Genomic DNA, 17,664 nt, shown 5'->3' with positions numbered 1-17,664 from the left:
ACACCTGCACAGTTTACTTAGCCTTTAATTATACACTCTAATTAATGAGGCCAAAGTGAGCTTGAGAATAGAAAGACATAGTGCACACTTCTATCAGTTCTGTTCAATGGTTTAAAGTGACTGAATTGTTAAAGATGCAAAAATGATCGCAAACAGTAATGACTTTTCAAAGGAAAAGACATATTTAAGATGTCTGTCACACAACTACTTTTTTTCTCCTCCTTTTAAAATACTTATTCAGTGTAAGATCTTCCATCCTAGCCATCCTAGAGTGGCTTCCACAGAGACTAATAAAGTCCAGTTGTAGGACTGACTTTTTGGACATGTGAAGGTTATTCCAAGTGGACCTTGACAGTTTCACCTTCCTCCTAGACACAAGCTGGAAGAGTTGATGACCTTGCAATTCCTGGAGACAGTTCTGACTGTACAGACAATCAAGCAACAACCTGCATCTGTACCATCTGCATTTACAAATTTAAACAAGGGAATAATAAAAAGACACACTTTCTCTGCCTGACAGATCTGATGGTTGACTACGTACTCTAGGAGGTATCTATGGGTGTTTCTGCATTAGGAACAAAGACAAGCTAGGGAAATTATGCTCATTATAAATTCTAAATTAAATGCAAAACATCTCATTAACAGGTTGATCTTCTACAACCACTGTAGGACACTAAACTTGACGTAATTCAGCTACTGGTCCAATTTCAGATCTGGCTACTCCAGTTATTTTAAAAAAAGACCACCCAGACCCAGTCTTTTAGTTAATACTAAATTAATGAAGTATTAAAAGTTGGATAACAGTTTATGCCCTAAACGAACAGTGGCAAACCTGGCTTAAAATTTAGATTCAGATTTTCAGTTCCCATGCGAGTAAGTTTCAAAATTTGCAGCAACTGAGAAAAAACGGTTTAACGTAGCAACATACAACCATTCTAAAAATATTAAAATACCATCTACATGACATATCGTCATCACTACTCACATAGTTATAGAAATTCTTACATTTATTACAAAATAGATTTCCACTACGTATCAGTCTCCAAAAAGTTTTTATTTATCATTTCAAAGGAACATATATTATAAAAATAAACAATTATTTAATATTCAGTTATTTTTATAATTTTCTTTTTTGAAACAGAGAACACATATAGAAAAAAGTAATTTTCTATGAATGCACAAAGTACAAAACTCTGCATTTGTTCTATAGTTGCAGGAAAAATATCTTCAAAATAAGGGAATACAGTCTTGGTAGCCCTATACGCTGCAATGTTCTGTATGCACATTCATGGAAATTTAGAAAGACCTGAACTGGGAAGGACGGCTATCTGGAGGAGGGGGAGGCGGCGGCGGTGGAGGAGGAGGTGGTAAAAATGAGTATGAAAAGTTGTGCATGTTTGGGCCTGTCCAATTCATATTGGGAGGAGGGAATTGATGCATGTTATTGACAGAACCAAAAACTGGAGGAGGACAGGGATACTGTGGCATCACTGGATATTGTTTTCTATAAGGTTGTGGAAACACTGGTGATTGATGGTGTATCCTCCTGTCTGAACAGTACGGCTGGGGTGCTCTTACTTGTGGTCTCCAAAACCCTCGAGGGCCTGATGGAGGAGGAAATGAATGCCTGGGAAACCCTCTGCCACGGTATCCCCTTGAATAACGTGAAGCAGGCTGCTGCACTGAGTGATGAAATCCTTTATTCTCACCTAAAAAATAAACAAAAAAAACGAACAAACACACACAGTTGTAGTATTATTTTGGAAAGATCAAGTTTAGTCCTCATAAATCATACAAACTGAAGTCAAGCAAATTATTCTTATCAACAAAAAATGTTTGCTACTAATATATAAACAACAAAATAATACTGTCAAGTCTACTGCTTAGTAACTAATTTTGATTGATGAGAGAAAACAAAAAGGATGATCCTGAGGGCTGCAAATTCAATCATTAAAAAAGAAATCTCATTTTTTTCCCTCCAGGTTTTTTCATTTGTATAAATGAATCATAGGAACACTCACATTTTGAGTATTTTGGAAGCTTTTATTTAAAACAAGATTTAAAAGCAACACATTTTAAAGCTAAAGATAACTCAACACTGTATTACCCTGAGGGAGTATACAGCTTTCCGTCTTGAGTTGGTATTACACCACAGGCACAGGACACAAATGGCTTGAAATTATTCAAGCTCAAATTAATAAAATTAATTTACTCTACCAGCAAAAGGGTAGACTGTACCTTCAGCTAATTAGCTTTCAGTATTCATCTTTTTAAGATGAATTTTTCCCTTTACAGGTCATTGTAAGCATATATTTAAGGTCCATAACAAATGTACTGCCTCTTCATATAAATATAAGAAGAGCTTTAATGGGAAAAGGGCTATAAATGAAGAGCACCAAAATATTGCAAATGTTCCAAAAAGAACATTCAAAGATATTCAAAAAGAATTGTAGAATTGGAACTGAAACATGAACTCAAAAGGATTTTAGGGCTGGAAGCAACAAGGTATTCAGGGACATACCACCACATAAAATCACTGAAATTTAAACACTTGTGTGAACATAATCCTTGGCACAAGACTACATAGAAACATTTTCATCTTCGAAAAGCTAAGTCTTGAAAGGCAGCTAGATACCAAAATTCCTACTAATTTTCATGGGGCATTAGGACTTAAGACTCCTTTGGTACAAGAAGGCCTTTTGGAAGCACTGCAGTGAAGTACTTGAATGAGTATTTTTTTTCTTTCTTCTCTTAGCATATACTATAACAATGTGACAATTTTAATATACTCAGAGTTTCATGAAGATGTAAGCAAGCACATTCCATCTGAGACTGAGTTTGTCTCAATTTGTCACATATCCTTGTTATTTAATGCTATAGCCAAAGCAAATTGCATACAATTTCCATTTATATGCCAACAAATCATAACCCTTGACAGAGTGTGGCAGTTCTTCCTGTTGTGCTCTCAGTTATGGAACATAACAGTTCAGAAACAGCCTCAGCAAGCCCTAGGCAAAGGCAAGTCTGCAATAAGGTAGAACAACAAGGATGTGATGTAAAACATGCCATATGCTAGATAAACGGAAACCAGGAGAAAAAAAAACACCACATCAGCAATGAACAGAAAGTACAGCACAATTCAGATCCTTCTCTTAAGGGAAAACTTCAAAACCAAAGGGCAAAAGCCAGTCCAAGCAAGATGGCAGCTTTATTTAAATGATACAAAGGAGGGTTGTACTGTACAAAAAACATTAAAGGTCAGTTACTGATTTCCCAAATCAAGGAAGAGGGTTTGAGCGAGGCACAATGTATATCAGCTTTACAGTGGAAGAGCAGCAAACTCACAGGAGGAGTCTGTCCTAGAAAATCAAAGGCAGAAGCACCACACTCCAGATAGTTGAAGGATTCTGATATGGAAGCAGCAGAAGAAGAGCATAAGGGTTGTGAGTCAGTAGTATTTAAAGGGAGTGGTACAAAGAGCATGCAGCAGAAGCAGACCAGTGAGAACAGAAAAAAATGGATGTAATATAAATTATTCAACCAAAATAGCACTGAAAAAGCAAAAATTTTTTGTAAGTAGGCACGGGGGACAAGAAAAGAAAATTTGGTTATTGCAAAGAGAGCACAGATGCAAGTGCACACCTGGAACAGGTACGACAACAGCAGGAGAAAGGAAGGTGCAGAAGGCTATTCACAGTATGAAAAACTATACATAGGTTTGTTTATCTAATGACTGCAGGAAGTGAACAGAGAGGTTCTCAGCAAGCTACACTAGTAAGTTTTTTTAGAGGAGTATTTATATGCCATACGGGAGGAAGAGCTTCCTTTTCAGGTAGAGGAATAAATCCCCCATCTAAGACTTGGGTCTCCTCCCTGACTGCCAAAGGAGTGAGTTTCAAAAATTCGCACGTGGCCTTCCTCTGTATTTCCCCCACACTCAAAGGCTTAAGGTGAACTTGGGCCCAAACAACCCCTGTAATAAGCAAGCTCTAAACTCCAAATGGCACCTGTTCCATATCCTCATTGTGTGTCTAACACTGTTTTAAGGGCCCTTGACTCTCTTCTGACAGCTGCTCTGCTGTGATACCATTTGACTTCCAGGGGTTTCTGTTTTAACAGTAAATAACTTTTTTCTTCTAATAAAATATGGTATGTAGCCACAAATTCACAAGTATAACTGAAAAGCACAGAAATAGTGATTAATTGTATGAAAAATCAACCATTAAGATAAATGTAGATGTGCATTCCAAACTCAGTTTGGAGAGCTGACAAAAAGCATTATCCCATAACATTTACTCACTTGGTGAAATTGTTTCTGGTCTGAGCTTTTTCCTTCCTTCACTTTCAGGCTTCTTTTTCTTCTGTTTTGCCTCTCTTTCTTTTTCATCATCACTGAAATCCAAGACCTGTTCAAAAAAAAAAGAAGTCAGCTGGCTTCTCAGCACAAGAAATTTCTCGTAAGACAATCAATACAAGATTCAGCTATTCTGTCTAGTTTTCCTGAAAAGAGCAATGTTCAAGTACTGAACAAAAAAATTTTGATTGCCTAGATGTTAGTTAGAAAGGAACTGCGAATCTCTGAAGGAGTTGGCTAGTTACTGCCAAGAAAAGTTTTTGAAGGGCAAACTGCAGTCTAGATGAATTGAAATATGAATTTTTAAAATAGGTAAAAATAAACTCTGCAACCAATACATAGCACAGTTAAACATCCAAAAACAAGTCTAGTCTAAAATTGTCACTGAACTGGAATTTTCTGTAGTATATTTAATAACAACATTCCTGTTAAACTTGCAATAGCAATGTTCTTCAAAAGGAATTTTCAGCTTTGAGGAATGTTACTGTTTACAATAGATTCAATGTCACTGCATTTTCTTCTTGTTATGCGAGGTTTTGCTACCTTTTAAATCCTAGCTTACAGTAGAATGAGGAAAAGTTATCACTGACAGGGAAAAATCTGTCAAAATTAATTACTGCAATATAGCTGGCTCATATGACTTAAAAGGGGTAGAGGACTGGTTCCCACCCTTCCCTTCCCAGTTCTGTAGGTAGGGAGTTTGCTGCTTACAGTATACACAGAGTATGTGTTTCAAAAACACTGAAGTGGAACACTACTAAAAAAGTAGTTAATAATAAAAGTTAATTCTGAATGCAACTATTGCCTCTTCTACATAACTGCATTACGTACATACTCAGAGGAAGCCACAAGGAATACAGCAAGATTATACATATCATGATGTAAAATCCTTCACTAACTCCTGCTTTTTCTAAGGACTACAATACAACATACTGCCGTAGAGCAGAAATAATGAACACCAATAGGTACCGTTTACTGCTACCTAATTTCCATGTAACATTCCATAAAAGCTGCATCACAGAAAAATTGCAGCTGTCTGCTCCTGCCAGCCTTGCAGCATACAGATCACACTTTTGTCATCCTATGACCCCAAAAACAAGGCTGGGAGAGACTGTACTAGTGAGTTTACAGTTAAGCTGGGCTAATTAAGAGCCTGTCAGAAAAGGAATGCTTACCATATAAAGCAGCAAGTAAAAAATGCCTAACGTGGGTTAATTTAACATTCATACAAAAATAAAGCCTCACAGTATCACAAAGAAAACTGACTCCAGCAATTGCACACAGTTTACCATAGGGGCTAGCCAGAAAAGTGATAAATTCAGCTGCAAGCTGAGATGTCTGAAAGAGTCTGGCTGTAAGAGACAATTTCAAGCATCAGTAGTGTAAAATTTAATCTGCACCCTTGTCAACAGCTATTACCTTCACAGTAAAAGCTACTTTCTATCAGCTCATCAGCTGTCACAGTTTGGAGAGCCTGGTGTACACTCAGACTGCTAGAACTAACCAAAGATTATTCTAATTGGGGATTACAAGATGTTAGATGTGGATTTTTTCCAAAACAGAGCACACCGACAGATCAGAAAATCAGAACAGCCACAAAAACAAAGATGTCATAAAAAGCAAGGAAGTCTGCCTGCATGAACTTTTCTTTCAATAAAAAGGTACATCTGCATAAAAAAATAAGCCTGCTAATTAATTACTCTGCATAATTTTTTTTTTACATATAGCTGGTGAAATCAAAAACAATAAACAAAAAAAACCACTATAGTTACTTCAGGTGGTGGTTCTTGGTCATGCTTCCAAGATGCATCTGAACCTTTTTCCCTAAAAAAAAAAAAAAAAAAAAAAGATAAATGAAGAACCCAAAACACAAATTAGACAATCCACATGAAGGAATGGTAGTACTTTCAAGGTATCAGATCTCATACACCGAGAGGTATCTGTTTTTAGAGAGGTATTTGTTTCTTAGCATTATATCTAAATGAATAGTAATGTACTTGTCAACTTAGGACTTCACTTGAAAAATCTTCCTGCTTTGAGTGACGACTAAGCACTTCACACAGCCAGTGTTAAGTTTTGATCAATATACCATTAACACATCCTTTTGAACCTAAATTGTTTTGAATCCGAATTGAGGGAGTTCACTGCAATGACTCACTGAAAAATTTAAACCTTTTAATTTCACACAGCTTATCTCACTCTCCCAAGGCAGCCTTGCCCATTTCAGCAAAACACAAACCACTTTTCATACTACAAAGAACTTAGTAATCTTCTTTAAAGAACAATATATATATTTCTTTGACTTCCGCAGTCAGATACTTCTGAAGTAAGATCTGGAAGTTTAACAAAAGGTGATTCAGAGGAATCATGAGCATGAGTTTATCTATTTTTAGCAACAAATTGTTTTCCATTCAGTAAGTTTTACGCTACACTTCATTCTTCTATAAAGTGTAAGGCTTATTTTCATAGCACTTTAACTTTGCACAATGCAAGCAGATTGCATTTTAGATTTCAGAAAAAGCTTCAAACTTAATGTTTCTTTCGTATCTTTATCTTGATTCCTTTCATTTTCAAAGTACTATCACAGTTTTCAGCAGTAGTTTTAAAGCTTTAAGCCTTTAATACTCTACAATCTGGTGTGCACAGCGACAAACTGATAAAAAGCAGAAAATAAAAATTATTGGTCATCAAATTTACAATCTGCTAAGGTCTAAAAGCCTTCTTGTGAAGCACTGACCAAAGCTCAACTTTTCTACTATCCATGCCATCTTGGTTTCTTCATACAGGTCAGACATCAGAAAATTTTTATCCATTTTTAATGAATACCTACTTTGTGAAAAGGTATGTTCAACAAATAGTACCAAATGCCTCACAAGAGCTTAAGAAATTATAGTGACAAAGCCCAGAAATAAAATAGTTTCAGTGAAATGTAACTTCAGTGACACGGTTCAGAAATTATGGGTCTTGTCAGACTATACAGGTGTTCACACTGCTCATTTTAATCGAGGTAAGAAGCAATGTCTGATGCACTGCTCAGTTGTGCTGGTAAGCCACAAAGTGTGAAATATCCTGCCTAGTGTTCAATTTTTTACCATGTATGACAATGAAGTACTACCAAAAGACAAATGGTTTCCAAAACTATTTCCAAAGCATGCAGCAGACGAAAATATGAGTCTTCCATCTCAGATGCTGAGTGCAGTACACTCACTTGGATGCAGCAAGCAGATGATTAAAGTCTGTGCATTTACTGTGCTAAGCAACAAAGTTTAACAGTGCAAATCAAAGACCAGCTGGCATCAAAATGCTGCAGAAAAACAAACAAGCATCAGAGCAAGAAAGTGATCTATTTTAGTCTTCACTGAAAGGAAAAAAATATGCTTGTTGCTCACATAGAAATGAGAAATTAAAAAAAAAAAAAAAAGAGATTCCTACAGGCCTGGCCACACATGCTTGACTACGGAAAAAATCATTCAGTATGAATATGGGCAGAGTTATAATGAATGCAGACAACTAACCAAACCAAGTCAAATGAGAAACTGAGAATCCTAACAAACAGAAACTAAGTCACTTTTATGACAAAGGATTTTAACCTATAGTTATTTCAGAAAATTATTAATCAATAAGTAGAACATTAATATCTAGCTGTCATTTATTATGCTTTATTTCTTTGTCTGTGTCTTTGAGTACACCTCCTTTAAACGGCATCAAGTCCCATTCATACTTGCTCCTTTCCTCAGGCAGGCTGGGATATACAAGTACTACTGAGAAGTTTCTGAACACGGAAGCTTAATATATTAAATTGAATCAGAAGCTGAACTTTAGTAATTACAGCACTTTGAAAGCTTGCAGTTTACAGCTACTGTCTACTGTTCTGAAAGGTAAAACAGTAGTCTTGTAATTACAACACGATTGAGAATATCTAAAGGAAATAAACAGTTTAGTATCAATCTCACCCAAGACCAAACTTTAATCCAATATTTTTAGTTACATTAAAAAACACATGATAATCAGATTAGAAAAGAAATCAGACTCACGTTTTTAGTTTCTCTGTAAATATATACTGGGTGAAGTCCTCCACTGCTGGAGCAAAATACATGCTATCTTGCACATTAATACCTTTTTCTTTGATATGCTCAGAGCTGTTAAATCTTAACACATAAAAAGGATGTAAGACGGGACCAAACACCTCAAATATCTGAAAGAAACAAAATTAAAACGTTTAAATTAACAAACATGAATAGATAGCTAATGTCATTGTAGACAATGGTATTTAAGAAGTTCAATATATTTTCAAAATGCAGCATCAAATAAAGTTCCTTTCATGTTTTAGTTCTATTACCAAAATTTTGTTTGACAGTGTTATTTCCCCAGTTAATTTTCACATTTGTTGTAATGTGGAAAAGTAAGTTCTCACATCCTTAGTAATCCTTCCTTTTGTCAAATCTCTATTTTTTTGTGTCCATTTTGCTTTCAAATGTCTTACACCTGGAATGATCTCCTGATCGTTTTTTTCTCCGAGGTCATCTTTTCAAGATGCCTTTGTGTCAGTTACCGCTTGTTCTGCAGTTCCAGGGACAGCATAGAATTCTGCCATGTTGTACAGAACATCCGCAATTCAGGCTGAGTTTGTTTCACTCACATCTAGCATTCAAGGATACTACAGTAGTAACCATTGTAGATGATGGCTTTCCTTCCATAGAAAAGATAGAATTTTCAATGCAACACCCCTCTCAGCAAACATTCTTCACTGGCCATCAACCAGAACAGCAGAGCACAGAACTGTAAACATTCCCCACTTTTCATGACACTTCACTCTCACCTTTGCCCCTATCTGGCAGTAAGAGAGTACAGCCTGTCTTTCCCAAGACATCATACACCTGAAAGCAACCCCTACCTCTCCGCAAGCACCCTCAGCAAATACTTGGAACTCCCCAGACATTGTAATTCTGTAAGGATGCAATGAATTCCAGGTTAGGAATTCTTGACATTAAAAAAGTAGCAAGAGTCAAAAACATGAAGAAAAACTATATATCGAGGAAACATTATCTTTCATTTAATCGAGTTCAACTCTACTTTTTGGAGCACTAAAGAATACTTTCAATTTTATATTAGAATAACAGGCATTTACTTTACACACACCTTTCCTGCTGGTTGTCGATCTTCTTTAAAAATTATGCTCTCCTCATTTACTGGAGGTAGGCCTCTCAGTGATTCAATTATTACTAAAATGGAAAAGAAAAAGATCAATTAGAACTCTATGTTTCAATAGCATGTAGTTAATTGTACAAAAAACAAACCACACCATTATTAGTCTACTAAAGTTCATAGCACCACAACCAAAAATTCTTGCACACACATGAAGCTACTTAAAATCATACATCCCTTCTCCAGTGATATATGAATGGCAAGATTTACAATGTTTTCAGAATTATTGTTCTCTGGTGTAAAGAAGTAAAAGAGACCAGATGACAGGTACAAAAGAGAACACTCAGATATGTATGTGCGAGCTACCTGTTGAATTTACCCAGGATGTTTCAGAATTAAATGCATAGCAGAAATAATATGGAAGTTTTTTGAGTGCCGATGCAGGTATATATCATGCCTTAGTATTCCAAAGCAAATTCTCCTCAGAAAAAAGAATGGAGACTGCCATTCACTGTAGCTTTCCCTAGTAAGTCCTAAGAATCAGAACCAGAACACAAAAGCTGACTGGCAGTTCAGTCACAATAGCAACTGATAGTGTTGTTTATGTATGCACATACACAACGTGAAATACATTTCTGCAATTTAACGTCATATAAGTCTCATACTACTAATCAATGACTAATGATGGTACAAATGGTCAGAGCAAGCACGTCATTCTACTAGCTCAAAATACGAAATCTTAACACTTAGTGGACCCAAACACTTATAAATGGACACAGAGGCATGTTCTTCCTTAATTAAATATATGATCTCACATACAGGCTCTTTAGGTTTTCCAGATTTCGAGACATAATTCTTATTCTTTAGTGAGACCTTTACAGGAGATCACTCTTCTTTGGTAGTAGTCTGCATTTGTTGCTTAAGTCTACAGAAATACCGCGTCTTCTTTTACATTCAGTAGGAACTGTGCTTAAAGCTCTCAATGTAAAGGCCTAGCAGCATTACACTCAAAAATTCTGATTCTGAAGGTAAACTTCTCTACTTCTAAAACAACAGAATGCTCAAATAAGCCTTCTCAATGCCTCTCAATCAGCAAATAAGGTCACTCAAACACTTAGTGCCACTCATAGACTATCAAAAACTAACAAGATCATCACTGCTAAACTTACACAACAGGACTTAAACATCACCAAGCTAAAAGTCAAACTCTGCTATAACTGCAATCTGTAAAAACCTTTTAACACGATGAACTAGTATGCGAAAATGCTAAGGCTTAATAGCTCACTGAATTTCAAGAGAATTTGGTGAATCAATTTCTTTTGTTCCTACCTCTAAGATAAAATATACAGTGAAAGAACCCAATGTGTTGTTTAAACCTCATGAGAAATACACCTTAGCCAAAAAAAAAAAACCACACACACAAAAACCCCCCCAACACACACAAAAAACCCTTCCTCAAAACAAAACAAAAAACCACATACCAAAAACTCTGAGAATGTTGTCAACTTGACTCATCAGACATAGCCCCCCAGTCTTCAGTAGGCTACAGAAAATATTCTGAAAATCTAAGTCATGCCAGTTCCATGAAACTTAGAAGCATTATCACCTACAGCCTATCTGACTTAGAGTTTCCCCTACCCCAACTCCAGCCTAAATCCTCAGCTTCTACTCTTGCAGGGCCCAAAGTGCAGCCCCAGAGCAGGTTTCTCATATACACCAAAGCTGTTTACTTTCTAGGCTACAACCCACACATGAATGTTTCTCTTATCTTTAAGTACCTTGAAGCAAAACACAGCAAAAGTTTTGGTAAATTTTGATACACTGAGCAAAAGTTCACAGAAAGTACTGTCATCTTGCTTTTAGCTAGAGCAGAGCAAGCATGAACCTATACTGTTCTAGCCTCAAAATTACCTCACAGTATGAAATCCCGAACTTAAAAGTATCACTCACTGCAGACTGATGAACTTGGAAACTTGCTAAGGAGAACAGCAGAGATTTCTGCGATACATCAAAGGGAAAGAAAAAGTTCAGAATATTGATTGTTGCACCAGAACAATATTTGTTGTTTCCAAATGAGACCTCAACTTCCCTCACCCTAGATACAAACCTGGTATACAGAGGTATCAATTTTGTTAAAAAAAATCAAAAAACAACACCCAATTAGCTAGCTGAGTCCCTAATATGGCCACAAATCAATTGAAATTGAGGTCACTCAAACATCTGTTTCCAAAAGAACTGAAAAGAAGCAAAAATATGCTGAAAGAGAAGTCATAAAGCGAGGTGGTAAAAGTAGGGAAATAATCACAGATATCCTCGAGGTTTATGGCATTCTTATTGCTTTAATTCATTATGATTACTAGCTTGTCTTCTAACTTTCACCAACAAATCTACTTCATATGTTTTCATTACATGAAGTAGGATGCAGACTGAAGAATTCACCTATCACTAAACTGACAGGATTTTAAAAGATTATACTCACCAATGAGGACTAAAATTAAAGAAAGTTCTCAAAACTAAAGTCTTTAAAACAGGTTTCTTTATACCTTCACATATTAGACCAAACATAAGAATAATAGCAACTGTGATTCAACTTTTTTTCTTAAACTTGTTTTCAAACTACCATTTTAGCTGAAGATAGCCTTCTTGAAGGCCACATTATTATCAATTAGCAAGAAAGGGCAGAGTAGAACAAAAAAATTATTACTATCTTCCATCCCCTCAAAGCAGCTTCCTGCAAATGAATGAAATTAAATCTTACTCTAAACTAACACCATTAATAAAAATATTGTAAAGGAACTGCCTGTATTACCTGAAGTCTTTTACAGTAGAGAAAAAATTAATAGCAAAGGCTATTTTCTTTCAGTTGTACTCCATTTAACATAAATACTTTAACTTCAAAATTGAACTTAATTTCTAATTTTCATAAGTAAATTGCTTTGAAAGCAGTTCAAGTGGAAGAGAACACCTGAAATAGCTTAAATACAAGCATACTATGGCTGTTCAATAATACCAGCTTCAGCAAAACTTTGATTTCATATACCAAATACTGAGGTTCCATGCAGATCTGAAAACATCCCTGAATGTCTATTGCCTGCAGTTAAGCTTACATTTATTGTGTATCTCAATCCCTTTAAGTTTACCCTCTAGCACCTATAAATCATGTTAGTCATACTATCCTATGACTGCTGACATGGCCAGCTTTCATTCGGTCAAGGTACCAGAAGTGGGATGAATAAAGATAAAAATAAATAAAAAGAACCTGCACTGCTAAAGAAACAAGTCCTTTTCCTGTCCTTGTGTATTAAAAAGCAAGCACTTAGGACTGCATTGTACTGCATCTGTGCTTTCAGTTACACAACTCCTATATGTTCAGAGTTAATTCAAATATAGCCCACGCTATTGGAAGATTTTCTTAAAATACAGTAATTGTTGCCAGAATTAATACAAAAATCATTAAATACACTGTGGAAAAAAGGCTTTCTAAAGAAGAAATTAAACATGAAAGTCACACAGAAACACAAGCATAGTAGTCCTAGTATCATGTGAGCCAACTAAAAGGTAATTCAACACAAATGTCATTTGCTAGTCTGAGTTCTCATTCAGCAACCCGCTACCACCAGAAATCCAACACTGCAGCACTGACACTTTGCAGGAACAGTTAAGTACACAAATAACACAGAGCTATACAGAAATTATATTAATTAAAAACAAAGTAAATACATTTTTCCTACCTAGTTGCTCAATAATGCTGGACACTGTCCCAAAGAGCTTCAGTTCAATGTTATCCGGCAGAACTATTGATAAGTCTTCAACAGGAGGTAGTTCCTGAAAACATCAAGTCAGTGTTCAGAATATAATAATGTACCAAGACATTCATCACTTCATCACTGCAGCAATTTGACAATTGTGAAAAATCTAACATTCTGAAGATTTTATTCAAAAAAAATCTAGTTTGATTTGCCTCTCTCAGAATCATTCCAAATGAACTCCTCTTGGGGCAATACCGCTTTTGAGGACGCTTTTCCTAAAGAGATGCTTCTCTACACATTTCCATTGCAACTGAAGTAGAAGCCAATTTTATTTAACCCAAGAAAGCCAACAACTGACAGGCATTTTATTCAATTTTTTGAACTTTCACGTCAGATAACTTTAGCTCAATGTCCAACACAATAATTAAACAATCAGTAATCAAAAAATAAGACAACTTGTAATTACATTCAACACGTGCTAGAAGAAAAATGTAGACAGCAAGAGACAATATAGCATGAAATACAACAGATGTGTATCACCTGATTTGGTAAAATGTTATCTGTCCAATTATACCAAGACTTAGACCATTATAGAAGATGTAAAGATCAAAACAACCTGTTTCACAAAGAAAATTAATTCTAGCTAAAAGTAGCATTTGGTACAAGAGGATAATCAGAGAACACTTTCAGAAAAAACAACAACAACAACAACAACAAACAAACACACCTAACTACAGATACAAAAATGAGTACTACACAATATTCAAATTAAACTTTTTCCTTAAGTGTAAGGATCAAAATCTACTATCAAAGGCTGATTAACACTGAACTCATCATCTACCTCCGACTTACTCATAAAGATGTGTATGTCTATACTATACTGCTGTAAATTCAATATGAACTATATGGAATACAAAGCAGCAGGAGTAAGCATTATTTTCAAATTCAGTATCTTTTGAATTTGGAGGTAGAGTCCAAATCTTAGCACTAAACTGCACTTTCAAAGGCCATTACCAGAAACAGAATCCCACTCAAAGAGAAGAAACTTATCCTGTTTTCTCAAAACTTCACCTGATAATCTTCACTCTAACAAAAGTGCTTGGCAAAGGCATATAGAGCAACTCAAAAAAGGCCAAGATTTTCCCAGTTTAATGATATATTATAACTCGAGACATGTATTCATATAGAAACACCACAACATTCTACATGCCATTGAGTTTTCCAACATTAAATCAATTTCACTGCTAAGACTTAAATGAGTCACTTTTGTGAGAGCAATTCAAAGGTCAAAGACCAGCAGAAACGAAGTTATAATTTTGATCCTAAATCTCAAAATGGACATTCTGACAATCCTGCACTTCAAAGCAAGAGGTTTCTGATATAGTTCCACCAACACTCCTTAATATATGCACCCCAAAAATAAGACATTTTCAGTTATTAACTGTGGGGGGGTTGGTTGGGGTAAAGTAATTTTCTTCACAGTAGCTGGTATGGGGCTGTGTTCTGGATTTGTGCTGGAACACAGTGCTGACAATACAGAAACATTATTGCTGAGCAGTGCTCACACAGCATAAAGATCTTTTCTGCTTCTTACACCACCCCATCAGTGAGGAGGCTGGAGGTGTAAAAGAGATGGGAGGGGACACAGCCAGGACAGCTGATCTGCAGTGACCAAAGGGATATTCTATACCATATGGCATCATGCTCAGCATAAAAAGCTGGGGGAAGAAGGAGGAAGAGGAGGACATTTGGAGTGATTGCATTTGTATACCCAAGTAACTGTTGCACGTGATGGAGTCCAGTTTTCCTGGGCATGGTTGAACACCTGCCTGTCCATGGGAAGTGAATTAATTTCTTGTTTTGCTTTGTCTGTGTGTGTGGCCTTTTTCTTTACATATTAAACTGTCTCTAGCTCAGCCTAGGAGGTTTGTGTTTTTCCTCTTTTGATTCTATCCCCCATCTTGACATAGTAGGAGTGACTTGAAAATAGATACTTTAGGTTGGGTTAGTAGGAGAAGGTTTAGTACTTACCTCAATAGGTAACTCATCTTTTGTTTTAATACAGTAAGATCTGTCAATCTTCTCATCTGAATGATCATCTTCATCAGATGCTAGTGAAGATATAGAGGAGGATGTAGGCGACGAACTATCTGAATCCGTATCACTGAATAAAACAAAGGTGGGAGTTAGAAGACTGACTTCTCAAAGTCATCGCTCTTGTACAATTCCACCATCAGAATCACGCTAAATGAAAGTCAGGAAAATACTTATTGTAAGCAATGTATCCTGCAGAACGAAAGGGGGGAAAAAAAAATCTAATTTTTGCATAGAAGAGGGATTAGTTTCATAATTCACAGCCTGTCCAAATCTTCTAGTACATATTCACACAGACTAGTAATTCAGTATTTCATGCTGATGCGTGTGTAAGAGATGCTTATTATCTTAGACTCCTCGTATTTCACGTAAAGAGCGTAAGAAACCAGTCCCTATGCATGTCAACATGTTCCTTTTAGTAAAGGTCTGAGTTCTTCAAGAGCCGGTAGAAGAAACAAATGTGGAGCAACTGTTCCTGGTGACTGAAAAAACATGCTACATACATGCAGACAGCTAAGTAAGTTAAAGCTATCAAAACTGCATCTTTAATGTTCATCAGCGTAGCAGGTTTTGGAAGTAAAAAACGCTACATACAGGTGAAGCCCCTGGAAGTCAAGAATTTCACTCTTCATCACTTCATTGTATTCAGGTAAAACTCTGAACCGACCAAAGTCAAACTTTAACCAATTACCTGTTAATGAAGCTTTGTATCTTTAAGAGGAGATTCTTAAGAGTTTACTTCAGCCTCCACTAGTTAAAAGGAGCACATACACGCCTTGCTGCACTGGCCCATGAAGAAAACAAAACTCACTCAAACTGTCAAAGTGTGCAAGCTTCTAACGCTGCAACAGAGCCCACACCTAACCAAAGGTACCTCTCACCAGCTGCACTGAACATCGAAGCACTGACGCAAGTAGAAGATGGAATGTTTTATAAAAAAAACAAACCACAAAATATACAGGTTGAGAATCAGTTTCCGCAATGAGATGCCAACATCAGAGCACGAGGTACGGTCCGCAGACCCCTCACCTGAAATCCTGCACTCCGGCTCTTTCAGCAGTAGCACCGCAGAGGCCGCAGGAGCGCTCCGCCAGGAGCACGTCCAGCCAGGCACTCACACGGACACGGGTGGGCCAAGGCGCTCCACAGGCCGCCACCTAAACTCGTGTTTCCATTAAATCCAACACCCTCACAAGCACTCTTCTGGAGTCCTGATACAACAGGACGTCTCCCAACGAAATATAATTGGAAATGTCATCTTCGATAGGAAAGGCAGAGCTACAGAGGCTGAAACACGGGGGCGGGGGGAGGGCTCGGACACCGCGCTCTGGAGCGCTCAGACACAGCTCCAGCGGCCTAAACGAGCAAAGAGAGACCCGCGGGGAACCCCAGGGCTGAACTCACCTGTCTGAGTCCGAGTCTGAGTCCGAGTCCGAGTCCGATAAGGGCCCGGTGGCAGCGGGCGCGCTGAGCTGAGCGGGTGGCGGCGAGCAGGGCGCTCCCGCGGCCGGGGGCAGTGGGGCCTGGGCTTCCCCGCCGCCCTCCGGACGGGCCGGTGCCTCCTCCGGACGGGCCGGTGCCTCCTCCGGACGCGCCGGTGCCTCCTCCGGACGGGCCGGTGCCTCCTCCGGACGCGCCGGTGCCTCCTCCGGACGGGCCGGTGCCTCCTCCGCGCTCTCCGTGGTCTCCGGTCGGTCCCCGCCCGGCGCGGTGCCGGCGGTGCCGGCGGTGCCGGGCTCGAACGCCAGGCTCTCCAGCTTCTCCAGCACCTCCAGCTGCGCCTCCATCCCAGCACCCGCGCCACGCGGACCGCGGCCACGCCCCCGCCGCGCGATACTTCCGCGCGGGCCGCGCGGGCTGCGCGCATGCGTCAAGGGCTGAGGGGCGGGGCGGTGAGGGGGGATTGTAGACGGGGCTGGGGATCTCGTGTCTTAGTGCTCGGCTCGCTCTGTGGGGTTGGTTTAAACCGAACGCCGAAATTTTGTGTTCGTGGGGCTTGCTCGAAAGACAGAGCTAGAGGTCATAGCTGCTCTTTGCTGAAGGGACCGCTGGGATGGATTAGTTTGGGTGTTTTGTAAGTGTGCCGATGATTCATGTAATTAAAGCTAAACGAATAAAAATTAAAAGCTGTATAATATCAAAGTATTATAGTAATAGTAATTTGTAGTACCCTGATAGTGGCCACGTAATAATAGTTATGTGTAATATGGAGTGACCCTACAATAGTGCCAAGCTCTCCAAAATCTAACCACATCCTTCACCAAGGCATAAATGTCCATTTACATTCTGTGTTCAACGTGTTTGGGAGCCTGAGGGTGGTTT

The 17,664-nt window shown here is 38.1% G+C and overlaps 1 protein-coding gene across 1 annotated transcript; it reads right to left on the bottom strand.

Annotated features, from left to right (window-relative positions):
• Window positions 1-1,039: 1,039 nt before the first annotated feature.
• On the bottom strand, window positions 1,040-17,129 carry NAF1 (nuclear assembly factor 1 ribonucleoprotein). The gene is made up of 8 exons (XM_050338792.1): window positions 16,747-17,129; window positions 15,280-15,412; window positions 13,231-13,324; window positions 9,494-9,576; window positions 8,389-8,549; window positions 6,127-6,178; window positions 4,301-4,406; window positions 1,040-1,709 (listed from the first exon to the last, which is right to left on the bottom strand). Exons 1-8 carry the CDS (start codon window positions 17,127-17,129, stop codon window positions 1,297-1,299), a joined length of 1,425 nt encoding a protein of 474 aa, XP_050194749.1. The 3' UTR covers window positions 1,040-1,296.
• Window positions 17,130-17,664: the final 535 nt, after the last annotated feature.

The sequence above is a fragment of the Myiozetetes cayanensis genome, unplaced genomic scaffold (genome assembly GCF_022539395.1).
Source record: "Myiozetetes cayanensis isolate MyiCay16 unplaced genomic scaffold, myiCay2020 scf7, whole genome shotgun sequence".
Taxonomy (NCBI): Eukaryota; Metazoa; Chordata; class Aves; order Passeriformes; family Tyrannidae; genus Myiozetetes; species Myiozetetes cayanensis.
This window is presented reverse-complemented; position numbering and strand designations above follow the sequence as displayed.

Coding starts and splice junctions, on each gene's coding strand:
- NAF1 (XM_050338792.1), bottom strand. CDS start 17,129: ATGGAGGCGCAGCTGGAGGTGCTGGAGAAGCTGGAGAGCCTGGCGTTC. Junction 15,413..16,746: donor TCAGACTCGGACTCAGACAG/GTGAGTTCAGCC, acceptor TGTTTTATTCAG/TGATACGGATTCAGATAGTT. Junction 13,325..15,279: donor AAGATGAGTTACCTATTGAG/GTAAGTACTAAA, acceptor TGATGTTTTCAG/GAACTACCTCCTGTTGAAGA.